General features: G+C 38.5%; 1 protein-coding gene across 2 annotated transcripts in view; it reads right to left on the reverse strand.

Annotated features, from left to right (window-relative positions):
• Nucleotides 1–21517, reverse strand: part of cratb (carnitine O-acetyltransferase b) — a 94704-nt gene extending 73187 nt beyond the window's left edge. Inside the window, exons 1-5 of one of the 2 annotated variants that reach the window (XM_081377330.1) lie at nucleotides 21014–21517; nucleotides 19225–19440; nucleotides 18682–18800; nucleotides 16276–16329; nucleotides 15856–16021 (exon numbers count right to left, since the gene is read on the reverse strand). In XM_081377330.1, coding sequence (XP_081233456.1) covers nucleotides 15856–16021; nucleotides 16276–16329; nucleotides 18682–18800; nucleotides 19225–19440; nucleotides 21014–21064 — 606 coding nt within the window. In that variant the 5' untranslated portion in view covers nucleotides 21065–21517. The remainder of the gene's footprint in view (nucleotides 1–15855; nucleotides 16022–16275; nucleotides 16330–18681; nucleotides 18801–19224; nucleotides 19441–21013) is intronic. The other variant, XM_081377331.1, reaches the window with a different exon arrangement.
• Between the last annotated feature and the right edge of the window lie 480 nt (nucleotides 21518–21997).

Genomic DNA, 21997 nt, shown 5'->3' on the forward strand with positions numbered 1-21997 from the left:
AGTTCTCCTTTAAGGAAATGTAATTTTGCCAAAAGAAGAACTTTTATTTTAAATAAATGTTCATTTTTAATTAGCCAACTTCAGTGTGATATGTTACCATATTATCATGCTTAACACTGAGAATTTGAATAATTGTAATGTGATGATCAGATGCAGATATCTAAATCAAAGAATATGGGCGGTTTTGTGGGTGGATTATTTATTTTTAACAGTGGATTTGGGTGACTCAAAGTGCACTAGATTAATTAATTTATCTTTAAAATGTACAAAATTACCAGGCTCCACCCACAAAAATAATGTGGGAAACACATTAGGCTATATGATGATCTACGAAAAATAAAAATTTAATTACCTTATTATGACCGCCGCTAGCATAGCTAGCGAAGATTGTCAAAGTTTTTTTTTGTTTTTTTTTTGTCATCTACTGAATTTTTCGTCAACGATACCAGGGACACCGAAACACCGGGGAACATGAAATTTGGTGGGCATGTAGCCCCACTAGACTTTTACGGAAAAATTTCGTTTGGTCCCCGGGGGCCACTCCCCCCCCCCCGCGCTGGGCCCCCCCAAACCCAAAAAATGCAGTTTTTCCTAAATAACTACCTGAACCGTGGCACCGAGGATGAAGAAATTTTTATGGTATGTTGCTCTTAAGGGCCCACATCAACATAGCCCATAATCGATTGTCAAAGTTTTTTTTTTTTTTTTTTTTTGTCATCTACTGAATTTTTTCGTCAACGATACCAGGGACACCGAAACACCGGGGAACATTAAATTTGGTGGGCATGTAGCCCCACTAGACTTTTACGGAAAAATTTCGTTTGGTCCCCGGGGGCCACTCCCCCCCCGCGCTGGGCCCCCCCAAACCCAAAAAATGCAGTTTTTCCTAAATAACTACCTGAACCGTGGCACCGAGGATGAAGAAATTTTTATGGTATGTTGCTCTTAAGGGCCCACATCAACCTAGCCCATAATCACTCATTTGTGATTTGCGCCCCTCCCATAAAAAATGAATATTTCCCATATCACCATATTTCATGTGTATGATTAACTTGACATCCTCTGGGGGTATGCTAAGTTTCGTAGAATTTCATCCATGGGGGGGGTATAAAATAAATTCATTTATGTGCACATTTAGTGACTGTACACTCATCGGCCTGTAGATGGTGGTGTTGAGCGAAGGGTTGCTGGTTTAGGATGATACTGTCACTAAGGTTGCCAACTGTCCCGAATTAGGCGGGACGTCCCGCATTTTGGGCCTAATTTATTTGTCCCTTGCGTGACCTCCTGTGTCCCGTTTTTTGACAAGCTGATAAACCACTGACTGATACAACAGCAACAGCAGCAGTGCTGACCATGACACTTGAGAATGATCACCGACACCTGTCATCATCCAATCACAGCTTTTTTTAATCACTGTTTTGAGACAAATCATTGTTTGATTTGCGAACATCCTCTGCCGTCTGGTCGCTTCCGCTTCAAGCCGGACTCGTCTCGCGCTAAAGGTAATTTCCTTTCACTGTCCACGTTTTGATTTCGGCTAATCAATTTTGGCGAATGCAAACAACGTGATTATTGTTCATGAGTCTAACATCCAGCCACGCAAGAAAACGTGTAATCTACCTGAGGGAATAATATGCTCAAAAAACATTTCTGATTATTATTAATGTTTTAAAGCTTTTAGAAAGTACATAGAAAGCTTTTGTAACATTATCTTAACTGTCACTTTTGATTAATGTAATGCATCCTTGCTGAATAAAAGTAGGCAATTACTTTATTTTTTTTCCCAAAAAATAATCTTACTAACCCCAAACATTTGAACTGTAAGCCTAGTGTATAATGTTAAAAAAGCTTTCTATTTTAGATAAATGCTGTTATTTTGAACTATGGTTTGTTTGTAATGTGACTTTTTTCATGTATGACATTAAAATTATTTTTAGAATTAAATACATAAATAGGTTAAGCAATACAAATGTGTTTATGTCTGATAACCTTTTAAACACAAACTTAACTGCAGACACTGAAATGACGTACACTGTGTGATACAGTACAAATATTTTGAGTGTCCCTCATTTTCCTATAAATAACCACGATTGTCCCGCATTTTCCTTTTCTGAAGTTGGCAACCCTAACTGTCACACACACACATGCAGGAATACAAACAAACGCAAGCATGCACACACACTGACATCCACACGCACAGACGCACAGACACACACTGTGATAGGATGTGTGAATTTTAACAGGTATTGCGAACCTACAAACACACTTCCAGATACATATGCACGCACACACATACATAGAAGCCCAAAGAAGCGAAGAGGACGAAAAGGACGCAAGAATGCCCATTTATGGGAAACAGCAGTGTCACCAAAAACCCCCTCAGAGACAATAGACGGCTAATGTCCAGACCCTGTCATGAGACTTAGTTCCTCTGGAAAAACCCAAGAAACTGCATAGGAACAATGTAACCGAGTTCCATATAAATATAACTGCTTTCTGACTGCTGATTGCTGCATTTTTGATTTTGATGTCGATTGCATCCCGGGAGAGAAATTAAAATCTCTCCTAGTTTAATTCTAGCTGAATTTCTTTTGGTTTGAACTGCTCTGCTGTATTACTGTAACTTGGAAAACCTCGGATGAGAACAAGTTGATATTTACTCCTAACTGCTTGAACTGCTTACAAGGTAATTAGTCTTTGTAATATTCACTCATACAGGACTGCCCTGTTGAGATTGAATAAGCTGAAGTTTTATATCCTAAAAACATTTTCTTTTGATTTGCTACAAGTATTAATTTTTGTATAATCAGTGTTTTAATCTTTTGTATAAATAAATTTTTATTTCTAAAGACAATCACTGTTAAGTCTTACTTCAGCTGCTAAAACAGTTCTAATAGCAAAGGACAGAGCAATTCTATTAATCCTTCTTATAACTGAAGATAACAAGGGTACCAAGAGCGATTCTGCTGGAAGGTAAGCATGAATTTAATTCATATGTCTAGTTAAAAATGAGTGTTGTTGTTTCCTGGGAGTGTAGGGACTATTCCTAGAATTACTGGTATAAATTAAACAAGCTAGAGAGAGAATAGTACTAATTCTGACCTGACAGCAAAAGACCACCTTGACACATTGAAACTTGGGGTTATTCAGGAAAGTGAGTGTAATACCAGAACTCACCACAACACCCATACACACACACATACAAATCCACATGCACAGACACACACACAAACACACAAGCGCACACACATGTACGCACGCATACATACACGCACATACACAAACACACACACATACACACACACACACACACAGACAGACACATACTACTACTTTTTTTAGGTATACATAAACACGCAATACAGCCAAATTGCTCCACGTCATTTCTTTTTGTGGAAAGCCAGTGCAGGCCTGAGCGGCGGTCATATTTCGTACCGCCATGCGGTACATCTAGTTATTAAAATACATTATTAGGATTTTACCACCCTGTATATATTCCAAATAGAAATGAAAGTCAAAAGCACATTTTTACTACATAGTCATACCTGGAAACAAATCCTGTTCAAATAGGCTATATGGGCCATTCTACAAAATTGGTTCAAAGTTAGAGTTGGAACCATTTTTAATTTTTTTTGGTCTTTTTCCACAGATTTTGTATGCATGCAAATAGTATAATATCCAAGGTAAACATTTCTAGTAATTGTGCAGTTAATTCTCATACTGTATTTTCAGAAAGTTTTGGAATATATCCTCTCCCCAAATGTGTCACTAATAAAAAACAATAATACATTTAATGAGAAGGCTTATATTGACCTATTAAGATTTTGTTTACATCTACCTTGTAAATAGATTTTTTGCTATTTTATTAAAAAGTTTTCACATGTAAATCAACAACACTTACAATTTTAACTATATTTCAAGTGTAATCTTTCTTTTTAAAAAGTATACATTTTATCATACGCATTTCAAAGTTAAGGATTCATTAGTTTGAATATAGCCTACATTGGAACAAACACTATTATAACATCTTAGTTGATGACTTTATTTTTGACAAAACATACTATTTATTTAACATATGAGCAGAAATTGGTGAACAAAAGCTTATTTGATGTGGCAGTAGTCTATTTTACAGTAAAAACATTAATAATCTTGTCTTTCATATGTCGTCTAAAACATAATCGTTTTTTATGATATATTAGGACATATAAATTTTAATTTGCAATTTAATACATTGCTTATACAAAGACATTTTATTTCAACAAATTTCAGTCGATTTTTACTCATCTCAGTACAGCAATATAGATTGGTAAAATCTAAACTAGCAGATGTGTTCATGTCAAAAATAACATGTTTACTAATGTAAGTGCGAGTGTGAATGAACGGCACAGATGCACGCTGTTCATTCATTCACACAGACACGTGATTCATATTTAAACAGTCTTTTTCATTTATTGTTTACAGACACTATTCCATATCGCAATTAGAACAAAGCACTTAAGTATAAAGAACTTACTATTCACAATCCTCAAAAAGTGAAATTAAACTAGCACTTCTGAAGTAAATTTTCCAGGATTACTATTTCTCACAGCGTCGGAAGACGACGTAAAGTACATGAATCTGATTAAACTTGATGTGTTTTCCCGAGTTGATGTGGGCGTTCACTGGTTTGCATGGATCGCCTCAGATCATTTGCGTTTGAATAGCGCGCGCTAGGGGTGCAACGGATCAAAAAACTCACGGTTCGGATCGTTTCTCGGATCAGAGTCACGGATCGGATCATTTTTCGGATCAACAACAAAAAAAAATTATTAACACTTTTAAATTATTAAATTAAAATATATAAAATCAACTTAAAGTGCACAAGGCATAATATCTTCTTTTTAACATAATTAATGAAAAACAACTTAAAGTGCAACATAAAAAGGCATCTCCTTCCTTTAAACATGGACCAAAGCTTTGTGTGTTTCCACTGGGCTGTCAAAATTGCTCAAAAATGACGTTCGAATATTCCCCTCTAATAAACACATATTCGAATTATTCGAACATCTGGTTGCGCATTATGTCAATAACAGGACAAATTAATACAAAGAGACATAACTACTTGTATAGGTAGTTCATTTAAGTTTAAACATATTTGACAACGTACTATTACCTACACAAAAACAAGTAAATCAACTAATGGCCAAGACCGCAGACCTCACTCTCGCTCGCTCGCACTCGCAGGCACTCTTTCTCTCTCTCTCGCCGTCACCCACTGCGTTCACACCAAATGCGAATAGAGCGTCTGGCGCGAGTAATATCAATGTTAAGTCAATGTAAAGACGCGTTTACGCACGTCTGGAGGTTTTGCGGCGCGAATGAGGCGTCACGCTCTCTGCGGTTCATAACGTTCATAACGCTCGCCATGACCACGCTGTGTGTGGACTGAACATGCACACAACTTTTTCATAAATCAATCCGTGGATCACGTGTGTGCCGAACCGAAGATATTGATCCGAACGGATCACGGATCAATGATGATCCGTTGCACCACTAGCGCGCGCTCTCAGTAGGCGTTCACATTAGCAGATAACGAGTTGCCATGAGAACGACTGACATCTCACTCTTTTCATACAGATTACATAAACAGAGAATATTTGTTTTCGTTTTGAATTAGATAATTTAATAGTAGACACTTAAATGATTATAAAGAAATATTGCTCATGCCTTGGTGAATAGTATTCGCTGAGTTTTGTTTAAGTTTAGAGACGTGCTCCAGAAAAAAAGGTTTACGGAGACGCAGAGGCAGAAAGCACACCGAAAAAACAAAGTTTTGTTCCGATTGTAAGTGGACACATAAAAAAGTAGACATTTTATAGTTTATTTTTTTATATTTCTTAAGTCTGTGTGACCATAAATTAAGTATTTTTAAGTCTATTTTGCTGCTATGTGAAAAAAAATCTAGCAAAATGCGCCGGCGCGTTTGCCGACTCCAGAGGGTTAAATCATACTTATCAGACCGTTATCAGTTTGTAGTAGTAAATAAAGAGATGTCTTATCGATCAAAAGTTCAGTATGGCATACCACAAGGCTCAGTACTAGGACCGTTGCGGTTCACTCTGTACATCAGGGGTGCCCAATCCTGCTACTGCCGATCGACTGTCCTGCACAGTTCATCTCCAACCCTAATCAAACACACCTGAAGCAACCAATTAAGGTCTTTAGGATCACTTGAAAATTAAAGGCAGGTGTGTTTGATTAGGGTTGGAGATGAACTGTGCAGGACAGTCGATCGGCAGGAGTAGGATTGGGCACCCCTGCTGTACATGCTCTTCACGCCCTGACGAAACTTACCAATTCACAAAATTAACGGAATGCATAGCTGATATAAAAAAACTGGATGACTAGTAATTTCCTATTACTTAATTCTGAAAAAGCAGAGATTCTAATTATTGGACAAAAAACTTCCTCATGTAATAACCTAGAACACTGTCTAACACTTGATGGCTGCTCTGTCAAGTCTGTCAAGTGCTCTTTGATACCAATCGTTTATTTGAAAGTCACATATCTAGGCTAGGCATCAAGGCTAGATTAATTGTAATCCTATTATGGGTGGTTGCCATGCTCGCTTAATAAATAAACTACAGCTGGTCCAAAATGCAGCAGCTAGAGTTCTTACCAGAACCAGGAAGTATGACCATATTAGCCCGGTTCTGTCAACACTGCATTGGCTCCCTATTAAACATCATATAAATTTTACAATATTGCTGATTACTTACAAAGCACTTAATGGTTTAGCTCTGCAGTACTTGAGCGAGCTCTTAACGCATTATAGTCCTTCACGTCTATTGCGATCTCAAAATTGCGGCCAGTTGATAATACCTAGAATATCAAAATCAACTGCTGGCCGTAGATCCTTTTCCTATTTAGCACCAAAACTTTGGAACATTCTTCCTAACATTGTCCGGGAAGTAGACACACTCTTGTCAGTTCAAATCTAGACTAAAAACACAAATCTTTGGCCTAGTATACGCATAACACATAATAGACTTCTATAATTCAATGTTAGGCTGAATAGTTTAGGTCAGCCGGAACCGGGAACACTTCCCATAAATCCTGATGTACTTGTTACATCATAAGAAGGATAGCATCTACGCTAATATTAGTCTCTCTGTTTATCCCGAGGATCCAAGCTGTTTTCAGATCTGATTAAGGACCTGCACCTGGACACAACGATAACGCAGTCCTGAAGTGTCAACTAGGCTCTCCCCTGTGAAGGCCTCCTTCCCTTACCTTTACCTCTGTACAGATAAAACGTTGTCGTCACGTGGCTACGAGGACGCGATAAACAATTCTGTATTATACATTTTTAAGGCCAGACAAGTAGTTTGTTGAGAGTTGATTTGTAAAGTAGGACTACACACCTGCGCACATATATATTCAAACGTGCATACCTATGGACTAAACACGTGATGCGCAAATGCGCGACGTCGGTGTTTGCGCAGAGATAACTGATAATCGTTTGCACCTTGGAACCTATTTCCGGGAGTGCGTTCTCGAGCCGCCAGGCACTGTTTTGTGCGTATGGGCGGCCAGAGGATGTTGAGGGTTTTCTGTTAGAACGGTGTCGTGTTAGTGGCCCCTAAGTTAATAACTAATGATCTTCGCAACGGAAGTGAATCAATCAATTAAAACTAACTTTAGCTGGACAATAAATTTTATCCTAGAGCTGCTGTAAAGCCAAAACAATCTCTGTTACTGTAATTTTCCTTTTCCTTTGAAACAATTCATATTGTTGTCCTATATAAATGAAGGTGACTTGACTAGGACTGCACATGCGCATTGGCTCATCTAGCCAGAAAAATAAGCTTTTTAAACGCTATTTGAGCACAAGAAACAACAGGGGGACAATTCATGTTAGATTTTGTTGTTGATTTGAAATATGTTATTTAATTGTGAGTTCGGCAAGCAGTTCTTGAGATTTCAGGATTCCCCCATTCAAATAGATAAGACTTGGTCTTGGATGCCCGAAATAACTGCCCGGCAGCATTGCCAAAAAAAAACAGACTTTCTTTGAAACGGACTTAGATAACGCATACTGTTTGTCGTTCTTACAATTGAAAGTGCAGAGATGGATTTTTGTTTACAAACTTCTGTTCTCTACTTATAACTTGTGGTGAAAAGATGACAAACATAGATGCACTACGTGTTCTGTTTCACACTGGCCGATCAAGCAGAGCTGAAGCAGGCGGCATTTAGTCACGCTCGGCTGAACCGTGGCATGTGTACTGCAAATACAGATGAGTATCGTCAGATCGATTGGCTTGGTCATGTGAATTTTCAGAATCTGACTCCAGCTCGAACTGATATGATAAAACTGACGACATTATTAACGGTCTTTATATTGCTTTGGAAGCTGAAGCTCATGATTATGGTAAGGGGCGTTAACTTTACTACATACGCTTGAAGTGTTTGGCCAATCACAAACGCACTAGCAAATCAGAGCACACTAGGCGATACGTCCGCGATATTAATGCGATATGGCTCAGCTTGTCAGTTAACATCGGCTCTTTGTAGTGAATGCCGCTCCATCTGAAAGCAGGTGATGGCGATTTACTACTAATCAAGGAACCGGCTTTACTGACGAGATGCGCCTAAAGCCCCTTTCACACAGCGCTTTGAACCCGGGAAATTGCCGGGAAATTGCCGGCAAATTGCCAGAGTGCCTTCTGTGTTAACGCAAACATGACCCGGGATTGATGCCGGGAACGATGCCGGGTTGGGGACCTAGTAACATTACCGTGTTCAGTCCCGGAACGCGCGCTGTGTGAACAAAAGCCGTAATAATGCCGTGTCGTAGTGAGAGATCGCAGCTCATAAGCAAACTTCAGACGCTGCTGAGACATTAAAGTCACATCGATGTCACGTGTCTTTACATGATTTTTACGGGTTGTGTGTGAACGCACTCTCTGATTCCGGAAAATCACTGGCAGTGTGAATGAACCAAAATCAAACGAACCCGGGTGAAATCCCGGGTCACTTTATCCGTGTATTTTCCGGAATCTCTGTGTGAAAGGGGCTTAACAATGTCATGCGATATATCGCCCAGCCCTACTTCAAGGTGGAGAAGAAGAGGTTTGAGAAGCTGCAGGGAAACCTAAAAGCTGACGTAACCTTTCACACGAAATACAGAGATGTAATACAAGACTAAGTACAGCAAGGCATTTGTGAAGATGATGATGTTCCAGATAATGACTCACAAGCAGAGAAAACAGATGATGTTGAATACCGTCTACCACACCATGCTGTGCTGGAAAGAAGACAAAACAACTAAACTAAGGGTAGAGTTTGATGCATCCTCATATGAGGAGGGTTGTCCATCACTAAATGACTGCTTGCTCGCTGGACCAAACTTGAATCCTGACTTGCTAGACGCGCTTATCAAGTTCTGATTGCACAAAACTGCATTTACTGCTCACTAAGGCATTCTTGCAGATTGCTCTGGCAGAAAAGAAAAAGGATGCTGTCAGATTTCTGTGGCTACATGGTCCAACAAATGTTAAGAAAAATTAGCTGCGCATTATGCGAATGTGTCGAGTGGTTTTCGGAGTTTCCCCAAGTCCATTCTTGTTTGCCACGGGAGCTGATTAAGGTCCTGCTGCTGCAGAAAACATATCTGTTATTTTGACACATTTTACAGTAGGGGTGGGAGAAAAAACGATTCTTAGATGCATCGCGATGCGGACGTGGACGATTCTGAATCGATTCACAAATGTCAAAAATCGATTTTCTAAAAAAAAAAATATATATAAATTATACATATATACATGATATAAATAAATATATATACACACTCACCTAAAGGATTATTAGGAACACCATACTAATACTGTGTTTGACCTCCTTTCGCCTTCAGAGCTGCCTTAATTCTACGTGGCATTGATTCAACAAGGTGCTGAAAGCATTCTTTAGAAATGGCACTAAGGGGCCTAAAGTGTGCCAAGAAAACATCCCCCACACCATTACACCACCAGCCTGCACAGTGGTAACAAGGCATGATGGATCCATGTTCTCATTCTGTTTATGCCAAATTCTGACTCTACCATCTGAATGTCTCAACAGAAATCGAGACTCATCAGACCAGGCAACATTTTTCCAGTCTTCAACTGTCCAATTTTGGTGAGCTTGTGCAAATTGTAGCCTCTTTTTCCTATTTGTAGTGGAGATGAGTGGTACTCGGTGGGGTCTTCTGCTGTTGTAGCCCATCTGCCTCAAGGTTGTGCGTGTTGTGGCTTCACAAATGCTTTGCTGCATACCTCGGTTGTAACGAGTGGTTATTTCAGTCAAAGTTGCTCTTCTATCAGCTTGAATCAGTCGGCCCATTCTCCTCTGACCTCTAGCATCAACAAGGCATTTTCACCTACAGGACTGCCGCATACTGGATGTTTTTCCCTTTTCACATCATTCTTTGTAATCCCTAGAAATGGTTGTGCGTGAAAATCCCAGTAACTGAGCAATTGTGAAATACTCAGACCGGCCCGTCTGGCACCAACAACCATGCCACGCTCAAAATTGCTTATATCAGGAGATTGTCTTGACCAGGACCACACCCCTAAATGCATTGAAGCAACTGCCATGTGATTGGTTGATTAGATAATTGCAATACTCCTTTTCTGTACTATCACTAGACCGATACCAGCTGTGCGCTAGGACGGGGGGATGAGGAGATGTGTTCACGTAGACATTTTCATTGGCTAATGTGAGTAAATCTAGATTAAAATTCAAAGAGACAAGCATGACCTGATGTTTCATTATTATCCAAAACGAGGTGATGTTAACATTATGTAGCGCTAAGCATTCTCAAGCAATGTACGTTTCATTCATAGCCAAGTCAAGTCACCTTTATTTATATAGTGCTTTTTACAATACAGATTGTATCAAAGCAGCTTCACAGTGATAACATGAAAATAATACAAGAAAGTTTGTTTCTAGAAGAAAATTGCGTCATCGTCCACCTTAAGTAAGGCAGATCAATAATATTGTTGAATATTAAATGTCCCCAATTAAGCAAGCCAAAAGCCAAGGCAACAGTGGCAAGGAACCAAAACTCCATCAAGGTGACAGAATAGACAAAAAAACCTAGGGATACTCAACTCAAAAATACTCAAAGCCTCATACTCAAAGCTGGACTCATTGAAGTAATAACTTATAAAGTTCCAGGAAATCCCTTATATGGACAAAAGGCATCCAGCTATGTAGCAGAAAAAAAAGCAAGACAAACACACAATTGCCACAATATATGGTTTTTCAAGTCATCTCGGGGGTATTTTCATAAAGTACAGTATATGAATAGCGTCAAGTATATAAATAAGTATTTAAATAAAATATTTTCTACCTTATTCTGAGATAAACTAAATCAGTCATAAAATTGTCATTATGAAAATATAGGAAAAAGCAAAAAATATATCGGAAAGCACAAAACTGGGTAAAAATAAAATGGAATTTGAAGGGAAAAAAATCATTAAGAATGTAATTTTTATTAAACTTAAAGGGTTAGTTCACCCAAAAATGAAAATTCTGTCAGTAATTACTCACCCTCATGTTGTTCCAACCATGTAAGTCTTTCGTTCATCTTCGGAACACAAATTAAGATATTTTTGATGAAATCTGACAGAATTTTGACTCCTCCATAGGCTTCCAGTGTGACCGAAACTCACCGGCCCAGAATAGTTATTAAAACATCGTTAAAATAGTCCAAGTAACTACAGTGGCACTACATTAAGTTTATCATGCGACGAGAATACTTTTTGTGCGCAAAAACAAACAAAAATAACGACTTTATTCCACTTTTCATTTCCTTCTCTCTGGGCCTCGTAGTGTTTTTGCGCTGCGCGTCTGTGTTGCACGTCATCACGCAACACACACATGACCGGCGTCGGCCAATAGTGAGCCTACGTGGTGACGTGTAACACAGACGCGCTACGCATTGTGCGCAAAAAGACTACGCGAACCAACTAGAGGCCCAGAGAGAAGGAAATGAAAAGTGGAATAAAGTCGTTATTTTTATTTGTTTTTGCGCACAGAAAGTATTCTCGTCGCTTGATATACTTAAGATTGAGCCACTGGAGTCACTTGGACTATATTAACGATCTCTTTAATAACTTTTCTGGGCCAGCAAGTTTCGGTCACATAGAAGCCTATGGAGGAGTGAAACATGGCTCAGATTTCATCAAAAATATCTTAATTTGTGTTCCGAAGATGAACGAAGGTCTTACGCGGTTGGAACAACATGAGGGTGAGTAATTACTGACAGAATTTTCATTTTTGGGTGAACTAACCCTTTAATAAATTGCTGTTAAATTGAACAAGTTTTATGATTTCAAATAATTACACATGCTTTTTGATTAATACAATTTAATTTAACCATCCAAAAAAATTTCAACAGGAAAAATGGAATTAAAGTGTTCCTATCCTTAAGGTTGGCTGCATTAACAGTTTAGCTTTCTTGTATTTTTCCTCTCCTCACATTAATGCTACAGCCTCTGCTATAACATTATCGGTTCATAAAATTGGTATAGAAAAAAGTATCGTTCAGGAACTGGTATCGAAGTCATAGTATTGGTATCAGTATCGATAACGAAAATTTCTGAACAATACCCAGAACTCATTAGATGCATGTTCCCTCAGACATCGGTGAAAAACTAAATATAGATGTCTCGATTAAAGCATTCATCAGCATTAGGGGTTGTTCACACAGAACATATTTTTCCATTCCACTCTGCTACTTTTCAATTGTTTTTCTGTGTGAACGCACTAGTCCTGTTTAACTGTTGCGCTCGCACATGACACAGCATTCTTAAAACCCAGCAGTCAAGTTAAAAGAAGTTTAACTAAAACGCACCTAAAGACCTTGCATTTTTGCTTTGAAAGTTTTTGCTTTCTGTGTGAACCGACACTAACTCCTGAGTGAGTATCAAAAAAGTAAGATGCAGATTTTTGTGCTGTTTTTAAAATTTATCATGAGTTCTGAGCGTTCTCACATAACTCTGTCCTCATTCATTTATATGTTCATCTTCTTGTTTGGGCTGTTTAATATTAGGATTTTGTAAAAAAAAAAAAAAAAAAAAACTGAGTAAAAATGCACATTCAGTCTATGACAGCAGATGGCAAAAATGGAACAGCAGGCATGCAGCCGATACCCCTGTAACCCCGTAAACAAAGCAGTTGCGCTACTTTCTGGACAGTATTTAAATGTTTTAAACAGCCATTCAGATTTTTGTATTCGCAATGGTGTTCATTGCAGCACAGAATACTTAAAGGGGTCATTTGATGCAATTTATTGTTTTCCTTTTACTTTAGTGTGTTATGTAGCTGTTTGTGCATGTATAAGATCTGCAGAGTTGCAAAGCTTAAAGTCTCAAACTCAATGAAATATTCTTTGTAAAAGTTAAGGCTCAGCCACGCCTTCCTAAAATGTTTCATTCAAACACGCCCCCACAAATCTACGTCAGTATGTGGGGGCAGAGTTTCATAACACCGCCCAAAATGTATACGCAAAGAAAGAAGGCGTAACTTTTATTCTTGCTGTATTATTGTTGTTGCAGGTGCCGCCATGTCGTAGAGACGCTGTGTTTTTCGTTGCGAAAGCCAAACTACTTTGTTTGGCCTTCCAAAAGAGGACACAATTAGAAAACAGTAGTTAAACTTTATTTACAACACTGTTCCAGAACAGTACAGCCAAAATATTCGACTTTGTGCTGCGCATTTTTCAGAGGACTGTTTCCAGAACCTGGGAGAGTACAGGGCCGGCTGTGCACAAAGGCTGATTCTAAAAAGTGGGGCTTTGCAAGTACAGTCAAATATGACAAATATGTTTTCATATTTTAAGAATTTGCTACTAACTATTCAAACGTGAGTTTTGAGCAGTATAGAGTAACGCTTGTTTGTCGTTTCTACAATCACAAATGCAGACATGGTTTTATGTTTACATAGTGTTCTACCCCCCGTAGCGCGGCATCACTTAGAGAAAGCTGCTTACATGTACAAAAGTAACCATGAACACAGCTTTTGTGTCTTTATCAGCTTTTCCATATATAGCTATATATAGTTCTCAGATGATACTGCAATTTTAGGTTTATTGAAGAAGACAGAGGACTTGTCTGAATATCTTTCAGAGATTGAACAGTTTGTGAATTGGTGCGAGGATAACCACCTAGCTCTGAATGTCAATAAGACAAATGAAATGGTGTTCGAACCCAGAGGAGTTGGTGATCACAGGCCTGTGATTATTCACAGTGAAACCATTATACAGGTCCCCGCACATAAATATCTTGGTGTCTCTTTTGATAATTTACTGACATGGAATATCCATGTAGATAATCTTTGCAGTAGATTACAACAACGGTTGCACTTTTTACGTCGTCTTAGACTTTATGGTGTAGATCAAAGGTTTATGATAATTTTTTATCAGGCAGTCTTCGAGAGTTTAATTAGATATAACATTATAGTCTGGTTTGGTAATCTGTCCGTAGCACGTAGAACTTAACTGTTACGGATGATCCATACTGCTTGGAAAATTATTGGAGTGAAAGAACAGACATCATTGCAGACTCTCTAAAGCATTCATCAATCTTAGTTAATTTGAAAATGTAATAACACATTATTAAAATCAAAAGTTTTAATTGTATTATTTTATGGACCAGAGCTTACTGAAAGTGTTACCGATTGTCTAATTCTTTTTCACTTTAATCACTTTGAAACATTTGTTTACTTTATAATTTTTTTGTGTATTGCTTTATTGTATTTAAATGCTTTATTGTATGTAAAAAGAAAAAAAGTTATTAAACCAGTTTATTAAACCAACACTTTTTTTTTGCAACTTATTTCAATATCGTGATAATACCATATATCGTGATAAAAGCTTCAGCAATTATAAAATTTTGCCATGTCTGAAGAGGAAAGTGAAATCTTTGTCGTAGCATCCTGTCAATGTTTTGGTATTTGGTATTGGCGTCAGTGCTGGTCAATGCATTGAATAAATGCCATGGTCTCTACGAAGTGAAGCATTAGCTTCAGCATTACCCCGGCGATGATGATGAAGAGACTCCGGCAGAAGAAACACGAATGAGAATGGACCAAGACGTCTCGGAATGGTTATTTGATACATTTATGTACTTAATATAGAGTTTTAATCGCGTCCCCTTTGTAATTATGGATGTGCAACACACACACACACACACATTATGATAACTTTCGCGCAATTTTTTGAATCTACACACACACAAATACTGTGATAACGTTTGCTAAGTAGAAACTAAATTATATTTATGCGAGGGGTGCTGTTGCGTCATGTTTACATTACTTGTACAGGTGCTTATGTGGTAAATGTGAGAAGATTGCTACAGAACCAGAAAACATATGCTGCAGGGAGATAGACGTTTATATACTTTCTATGGAGATAGAGCTGTATTAATTTATTTACATTTGTAATTGCTGCAAAAAATAATACGTGACATAAAACTGTCTGACGTTGTTTGTTGAGACATCCTATGGCATCCTTTGACGATGACAATAGCTTTAGACGCATTTGTTGATGAACTGACATCGATTGAAATGACTATTTGCTCAAAAATCATAAAATACACTTACTTCTTCTGGAGGTGACTTGCGCAATTCTACGTCACAGTGAGAGCAATCTTAGAACAGCTCGTTCTGAGACAGTGCTTATGATTTATTGAGATTGTAAAAAAAACACTGGGTGGATTTTTATCATTCTAGGGTGGTTTTGCTCACACACTGCCAACACACATTTATGTTCAAACACCATGTAAAAGTGAATTTTGCATAATAGGTGCCCTTTAAAATCTAGTTTACCTGGTAGTTCCTGACCACAGTAATGTGAGCTGGGCCCCGGCGTGGACGTCCGTAGTGGACCACGTGGTCATGTTTGGGTCCTGGGATTCGACAGGAGGAGAACAACTGAGGAAACAATTCCATACATAGCGGCTGTCCACGCATATACTCTACCACTAGCTTCCCACTGGATGATGGAAGAAATACAGCAAGAGAGAGCAAGAGAGGATAAGTGGATAGAACAAAAGAGAAAGAAAATCCTATTGAGGTACAGACAGCAACAGATTGATATGAAATAATAGCAAGATATTAAGCTCTGGTTTTTGGCACTGCTTGACTGAAACATGCATTAAATGATTCATGTTAATGATTAAATTAGCACAGGTTTTCTGACATAAATGTGTAAATCTGCCACTGTACAGTAATGTTGTCCATAGATACCTGTCCACCTCAGCTTTGAAATCCAACACTCCTGCAATTAACTTTGATGCAAACCTGCACAAGAAACAATTCAGACATACATTAATTAAATATGCAACCCTAAAACTGTCTTTACATTTATGCATTTAGCAGGCACTTTTACCCAAAGTGACTTACAAAAGAGGAACAAAAGCAATTTGGAAAAGAGCCAACAATATTTGTAATTTACAATGCCAGATGTATTAGACACCCGAATTAGGAAGCAAGCTTGAGAAGAGGAGAAATGCAGAGATGATGACACTTTGTGTGTGTGTGTGTGTGTGTGTGTGTGTGTGTGTGTGTGTGTGTGTGTAAGTGCATTGGTTTAAGAGTGTGGGATGGTTAAGTGATGTCTTGGATATATCAGATAAAACAACTTGTTAAAGAGGTCATGAACTGAGAATTAAAATTTTCCTTGATCTTTTGACAGTAAAGAGTTTGTTATACTATAAAAATACTGTTTCAAAACTCAAAACTTCCTTGTTATTCCAAAAACTGCTTTTATTGAAACCAAGGCCAGAAAACGACAGGATCTCAAAAGTGGAGACTTATGACCTCACAGGGTAGTGAAAGACTGCCTTTGCAGAAGAATATCAACGTCTACATCAGTGCATCTTTGGCGCCGCCCAGTGGAGCGTTAGTGAACAGTGACATGAGAACGAGAAAAGATCGACACAAGATCAATACCATTACCTTCTAAATTATCCTAGTGCTAGGAAAGTAGGGTTTGATTTCAACAATGTGAATGTCTCAGCAGTGCATTATTTGTTTGTATTTGGTGCATTTCACTGTGGATTATTTGGTAAATTTTGTCACAGGCTTTGCAAACAGACTTTTACGATATGCATCTGCCAGCAACGCCACAAACATGTAAGTAATCATGTTTATTCTAATGCGTGATCTGTGATCAGTGATTTCTGATGTAATTATTCAAGTTCAGATATCTTTCTCTCAAAATTGTTCAATAGGCCTACTGTTTATGCATCAGTAAATCAAGCCAGTGAATAAACGATCAACTTCACATTGTTTCTCTTAATAGGATGAAAATAATCTTATTTAAACTGTGATTAAATTACATGCAGAAAGCGATCAAAGAACGCTCCCTTTCCAATCGCCCAAGCTGTCAATCACACAGTGCGAGATTATCTGGACACTTGCCAAAACTCATTATGAAATCAATGACGCTGTTACACTGCACAACGAAGCTCTTACTGTATTTAATAATAATTATTGTTACATTTATATAGGGCTTTTCTGGGTACTCAAAGCATTTTTCATGGAAGGGGGAATCTCCTCAACCACCACCAATGCACAGCATCCACCTGGATGATGCGACGGCAGCCATGTTGCGCCAGAACACCCACCACACAACAGCTTATTGGTGGAGAGGAGACAGAGTGATGAAGCCAATCAGTATATGGGGATGATTAGGAGGCCATGATGGACAGAGGCCAAGGGGCTAATTCGGCCCTACTCTTTTTCGAAGGACATCCTGGGATTTTTAATGCAAACAGAGAGTCAGGACCTCGGTTTAACGTCTCATCCGTAGGACAGTGCTTTCTGACAGAAAAGTGTCCCCGTCACTATACTGGGGCGTTAGGGCCCACAAAGACCACAGGGTGAACACCCCCTACTGGCCTCACTAACACCTCTTCCAGCAACAACCTGGTTTTCTCAGGAGGTCTCCCATCCAGGTAATAACCAGGCTCAGCCCTGCTTACCTTCAATGGGCAACCAGTCTTGGGCTACAGGGTTAACTGCTGGTTTACAGTGTTTACATTGTTATTTGGTGAAAGCATTCATGAGAGTGCAGAAATTGCATTGCAATGATTAGATCACCGCATTCACGTGATCTGTCATCTGTTGAATGCTTACCACTGCAACCTTTTCATGTGATGGAATAGATCTAAATATACGATCAATACTTTTTAAGATTCGTTAATTTCGATAGCTGTAATAGTAAAAATGTAGTAAAAGATTTTCAGAGAGAGAGTTCCACATGTAATATTCGCTATTTAATATGCAAACATGTGAGCCAATTACAGCAGTGGGCGTTTACACTGAAGTCTTACAGCAGACACGCCCCTTCAAACAGACATGCGCGTTCAAATCAGAGAATAAAATCAGGCTAGTAAAAATGCCTTTTATTTCTAAATTATGACAATTTTTTATGTAAAAATCATACTAACATTATAAGGGAACCCCAGGAAACATAAAATAATAAAATAATTCAGTTCATGACCCCTTTAAATGCTTTGAACTTACAGTCCAATAAATTCTTTTAGCAAAATTTAAGATTTAAATGGTACTGTAAGTGTGATTGTTTGTTTGTTTGTTTGTTTGTTTGTTTGTTTGAGTGTGTGTTTGTAGATTCTGGCTGTTGCATACACTAGTTGACCTCTCCAGTCTGTGAAGTCACGTTTAGGCAGAGAGATGGCTGGATTCGAATGCACTGCCAAAGGCTGCCTACACTCCAGGTATGCCCACTGCACCCACCAATCAGAGATCTGCACAAAGTGAAGACACACAAAACACACCAGATCAAACCAAAAAAAAAAAAAACAGCCTGCTAGTTCACCTTATAAAGCATACACAATCAGAGTCAAAACTGCTGCACAAGGCTGTGATGCCAAAAATTGGGGCTTTCTTCTTCATTTACGCATTTCTTTCACCATATAAAAAAAATCTAAATCTTTAGTAGCGGACCTCTGATTGAGTTGACACAGAATCCTATGATATTTAGCTATACCCATGATTAGTTAGCATAATGTCCCATGGTATTTCCATGGTACTTCAAAAATACCATATGTCCATTGTGAATTTGTCCGAAAAACATGGAACTACAAGATGATGATACAATTAAAAAGGTATTTTTGTGCATCAACGTATGAAATTGGTACTTTTAAATTGTGTCACTAGTGCTATTCTCACCCAGTTGTGTGAATGCTTTGCTCGTTTGATCAGCTCTCTCTGCAGTTTTTCGCCAAGACCTCCAGAGCATCCAAACTTCTGCACGATCCCGTGGGTGTGTTCGAGCTCATCTGCTGGTAAGAGCGGCTCCAAAGCCCTCAGGTAGCGCTGCAGCGTCTGGCCAAGCGGAGGCACCGGCTGGGGCGGAACCGACGAGTGGGCCTGTCTCAGCACAACCTGACGAACGTGACATAGAGGGTTTTCACAACACGACATCAATCCAGAAGTCGGCCATATTGGAGGCACTGAACATAAACAATGCCACTGAACTGAATGGACGCGCAAATTTGGCTTATTATTGCTGCTGAAAAATGGTCGTGTTTTAGTCTGTACAAATCAGTCGCACCGGGAAAAATATTTGGAGTTCTATAGACTGTCAAAAGTTAAAGAGAAGAGTGCAAAAAAATGAGGAAAAAAGGTGTTTGTGGTTGAGAGAGGCACAGCATCAGCTAATCAACATGTATAAATGAAGCATTGACTATGGCTAAAATGTAGAACTTTCACTATGGCTACGTTCACAGTCCGAATCCGAATATTTTTGTATCCGATTGGAATCTGATCTAAAATGATGTCCACGGTGTATCGCAACGGTTCAGATTGATTTGTGTGTCCATGCAGCTCTTGGTTCATTGATTTGTGATGGAGGGGTTTGCATTTGCAATAGAGATGTTGTCTTATTTAAATTTTAAAGCATGGAAATGTGTAGCCGCCGCGCTGGACTACTGCGTCTTGAGCCTGCTGCAGAACTGTGTGAACTTTTCCGCGCTCTTGTCTGCGCCGGTGAAGCAGTCGATTCTGTTCCCTAAAACCCGATTCTAAAACCCAGTCGATTCTAAAACCCATGTTGAACTTGCAAAATCTACAATCAGATCTGAGATTTCTCAACGGCAATCGGGTGAAAGAGACAAATTTAGCTGTCTAGCCCCATTGACTCCCATTCATTTTGCACTCATAGCGATCGCCCCCAGTGGAACTCTGGTGGTACTACAAATTCGGTACAACAGGGCTTAATAGGGAGTGGGCAGGCTCTCCATAGACGGGCTCTGATGTAGCTTCAAACGGATTTCATGTGATTTTTTTTTTTTTTTGCTGTTCAAGTTTGCTAATTCTGATCAGATTTCAATCGGATATGAACAAAAATTTGGACTGACAGTCTGAACGTAGCCTATGTCGGGAAAAGAAATAGAAGGAAGATTTGTCGGGTCGTCAGTCCATGACTAAGAAGCTAACGTTACTGCTACCTCGTTCAGATCTTTACCACATATTAACTTTAGTTTGTCAAAATTTCGCGCTCTTTCCTGCTTACTAAGTCCTTCTCTATATGATTTAGCAGCTTCCACGTGTTTTTCCCGTGGTTTAGATATCATAAATTAGTGTAACTATGTGTTCAGTCATACATAAACGTGCAATCCATGCTATTGTTTACATCCGAGTATCTGTGTATGGCCGAGTATCCAATATGGCCGCGCATCCGGGTAACTGACCAGACCGTGACGTAGGTGCAAACACTCTATAATGACTGAAAGTGAGGAGCTTAAGTTTTCACTTAAAATATACTGAAGTTACGAGTCACTTCCCTAATACATTTTGTAAACCTCCTCTACACTGGAGAAAAGAGAAGTTAGCATCTATTCATAAATAAATGTTTTATATTTCATAAGTGTTTCTATCAATCGCTGTCAAACGTATGTGTGCTAAACAGCAACAAAGCATATTTAGAATTATATGCACAATACTACACAACACTTACCCTGTACATTAATAAAGAGCATATTCTTGGAGATATCCTCTCTAAAATCATTGTTCTACGCTGTTTGTTGTTCACAATGAAATAGCAAACTATTTAAGCTTATGCAAACACGAACGTCACCAAAAATCTTCATCAATGATATTACAAGATAACTCAAATTATTCTTCGCCCCACAAGAAAACGGCAGTAAACTATTCTGACAGTTTAAGTGTTCAGTCTGTTAAGATTATTCAAAGTTTGGCTGAAGTTCGTGAGCTCCAGCACGCACTTCGGGTGTGGACACTACAACACGTGTGCAGTGTTTAGTGTTTTTTGCCGTATCCTTTCGTATATGTGCGCAAAGACAATGAGCCAACGTCTATTAGATTCTCTTGGGCGTTTTCAGACCTGTAGGTCGCTTGCTTTGTTCGGAAACAAGGACTTACAATCGATTTATTTTTTATTTTTATTTTTTTATAATTGTTAAAATAATGAAGTTTCTTCTTCGGTTCGCTTTCACAAGGCAACAATTTAAAGCGCACCATAATGTGTTTATGCAAGTCACATGTGAGTAAAACTGTCCTCTTATTGGCCAGAGTTTCCTCTGCGTCATCCATCAAGAAAAACATAGACGCCTACGCTACAGCAGTATGGCAGATATTGGCATTTGACTATGGTTTGACTATCCATAAATATATTTTAGATAGTTACAATTGTATTTCGACTAGTCCTAATTATAATTTGACTATAGTCAGAATGATTATTAGAGATATCTGCAATTATTATTGGATTAGTCAGAAATTAAAGTCGAGAGATATAAATACGTTTTGACTAAAATATGGCAAGCCGTTTTAGCATTGATTTAGTTATGACTAGTCAGAAGTCCAATTCTATATCTCTTCTCCAATTTTGACTCGTCGTAATTGGAATTAATATCTATGTGATTATGACTAATCATAATATGCATTGAAGATAACAGTGTTATTTTGACTAGTCATAATATAC

The sequence above is a fragment of the Scardinius erythrophthalmus genome (assembly GCF_964197995.2).
Source record: "Scardinius erythrophthalmus genome assembly, chromosome: 10".
Taxonomy (NCBI): domain Eukaryota; kingdom Metazoa; phylum Chordata; class Actinopteri; order Cypriniformes; family Leuciscidae; genus Scardinius; species Scardinius erythrophthalmus.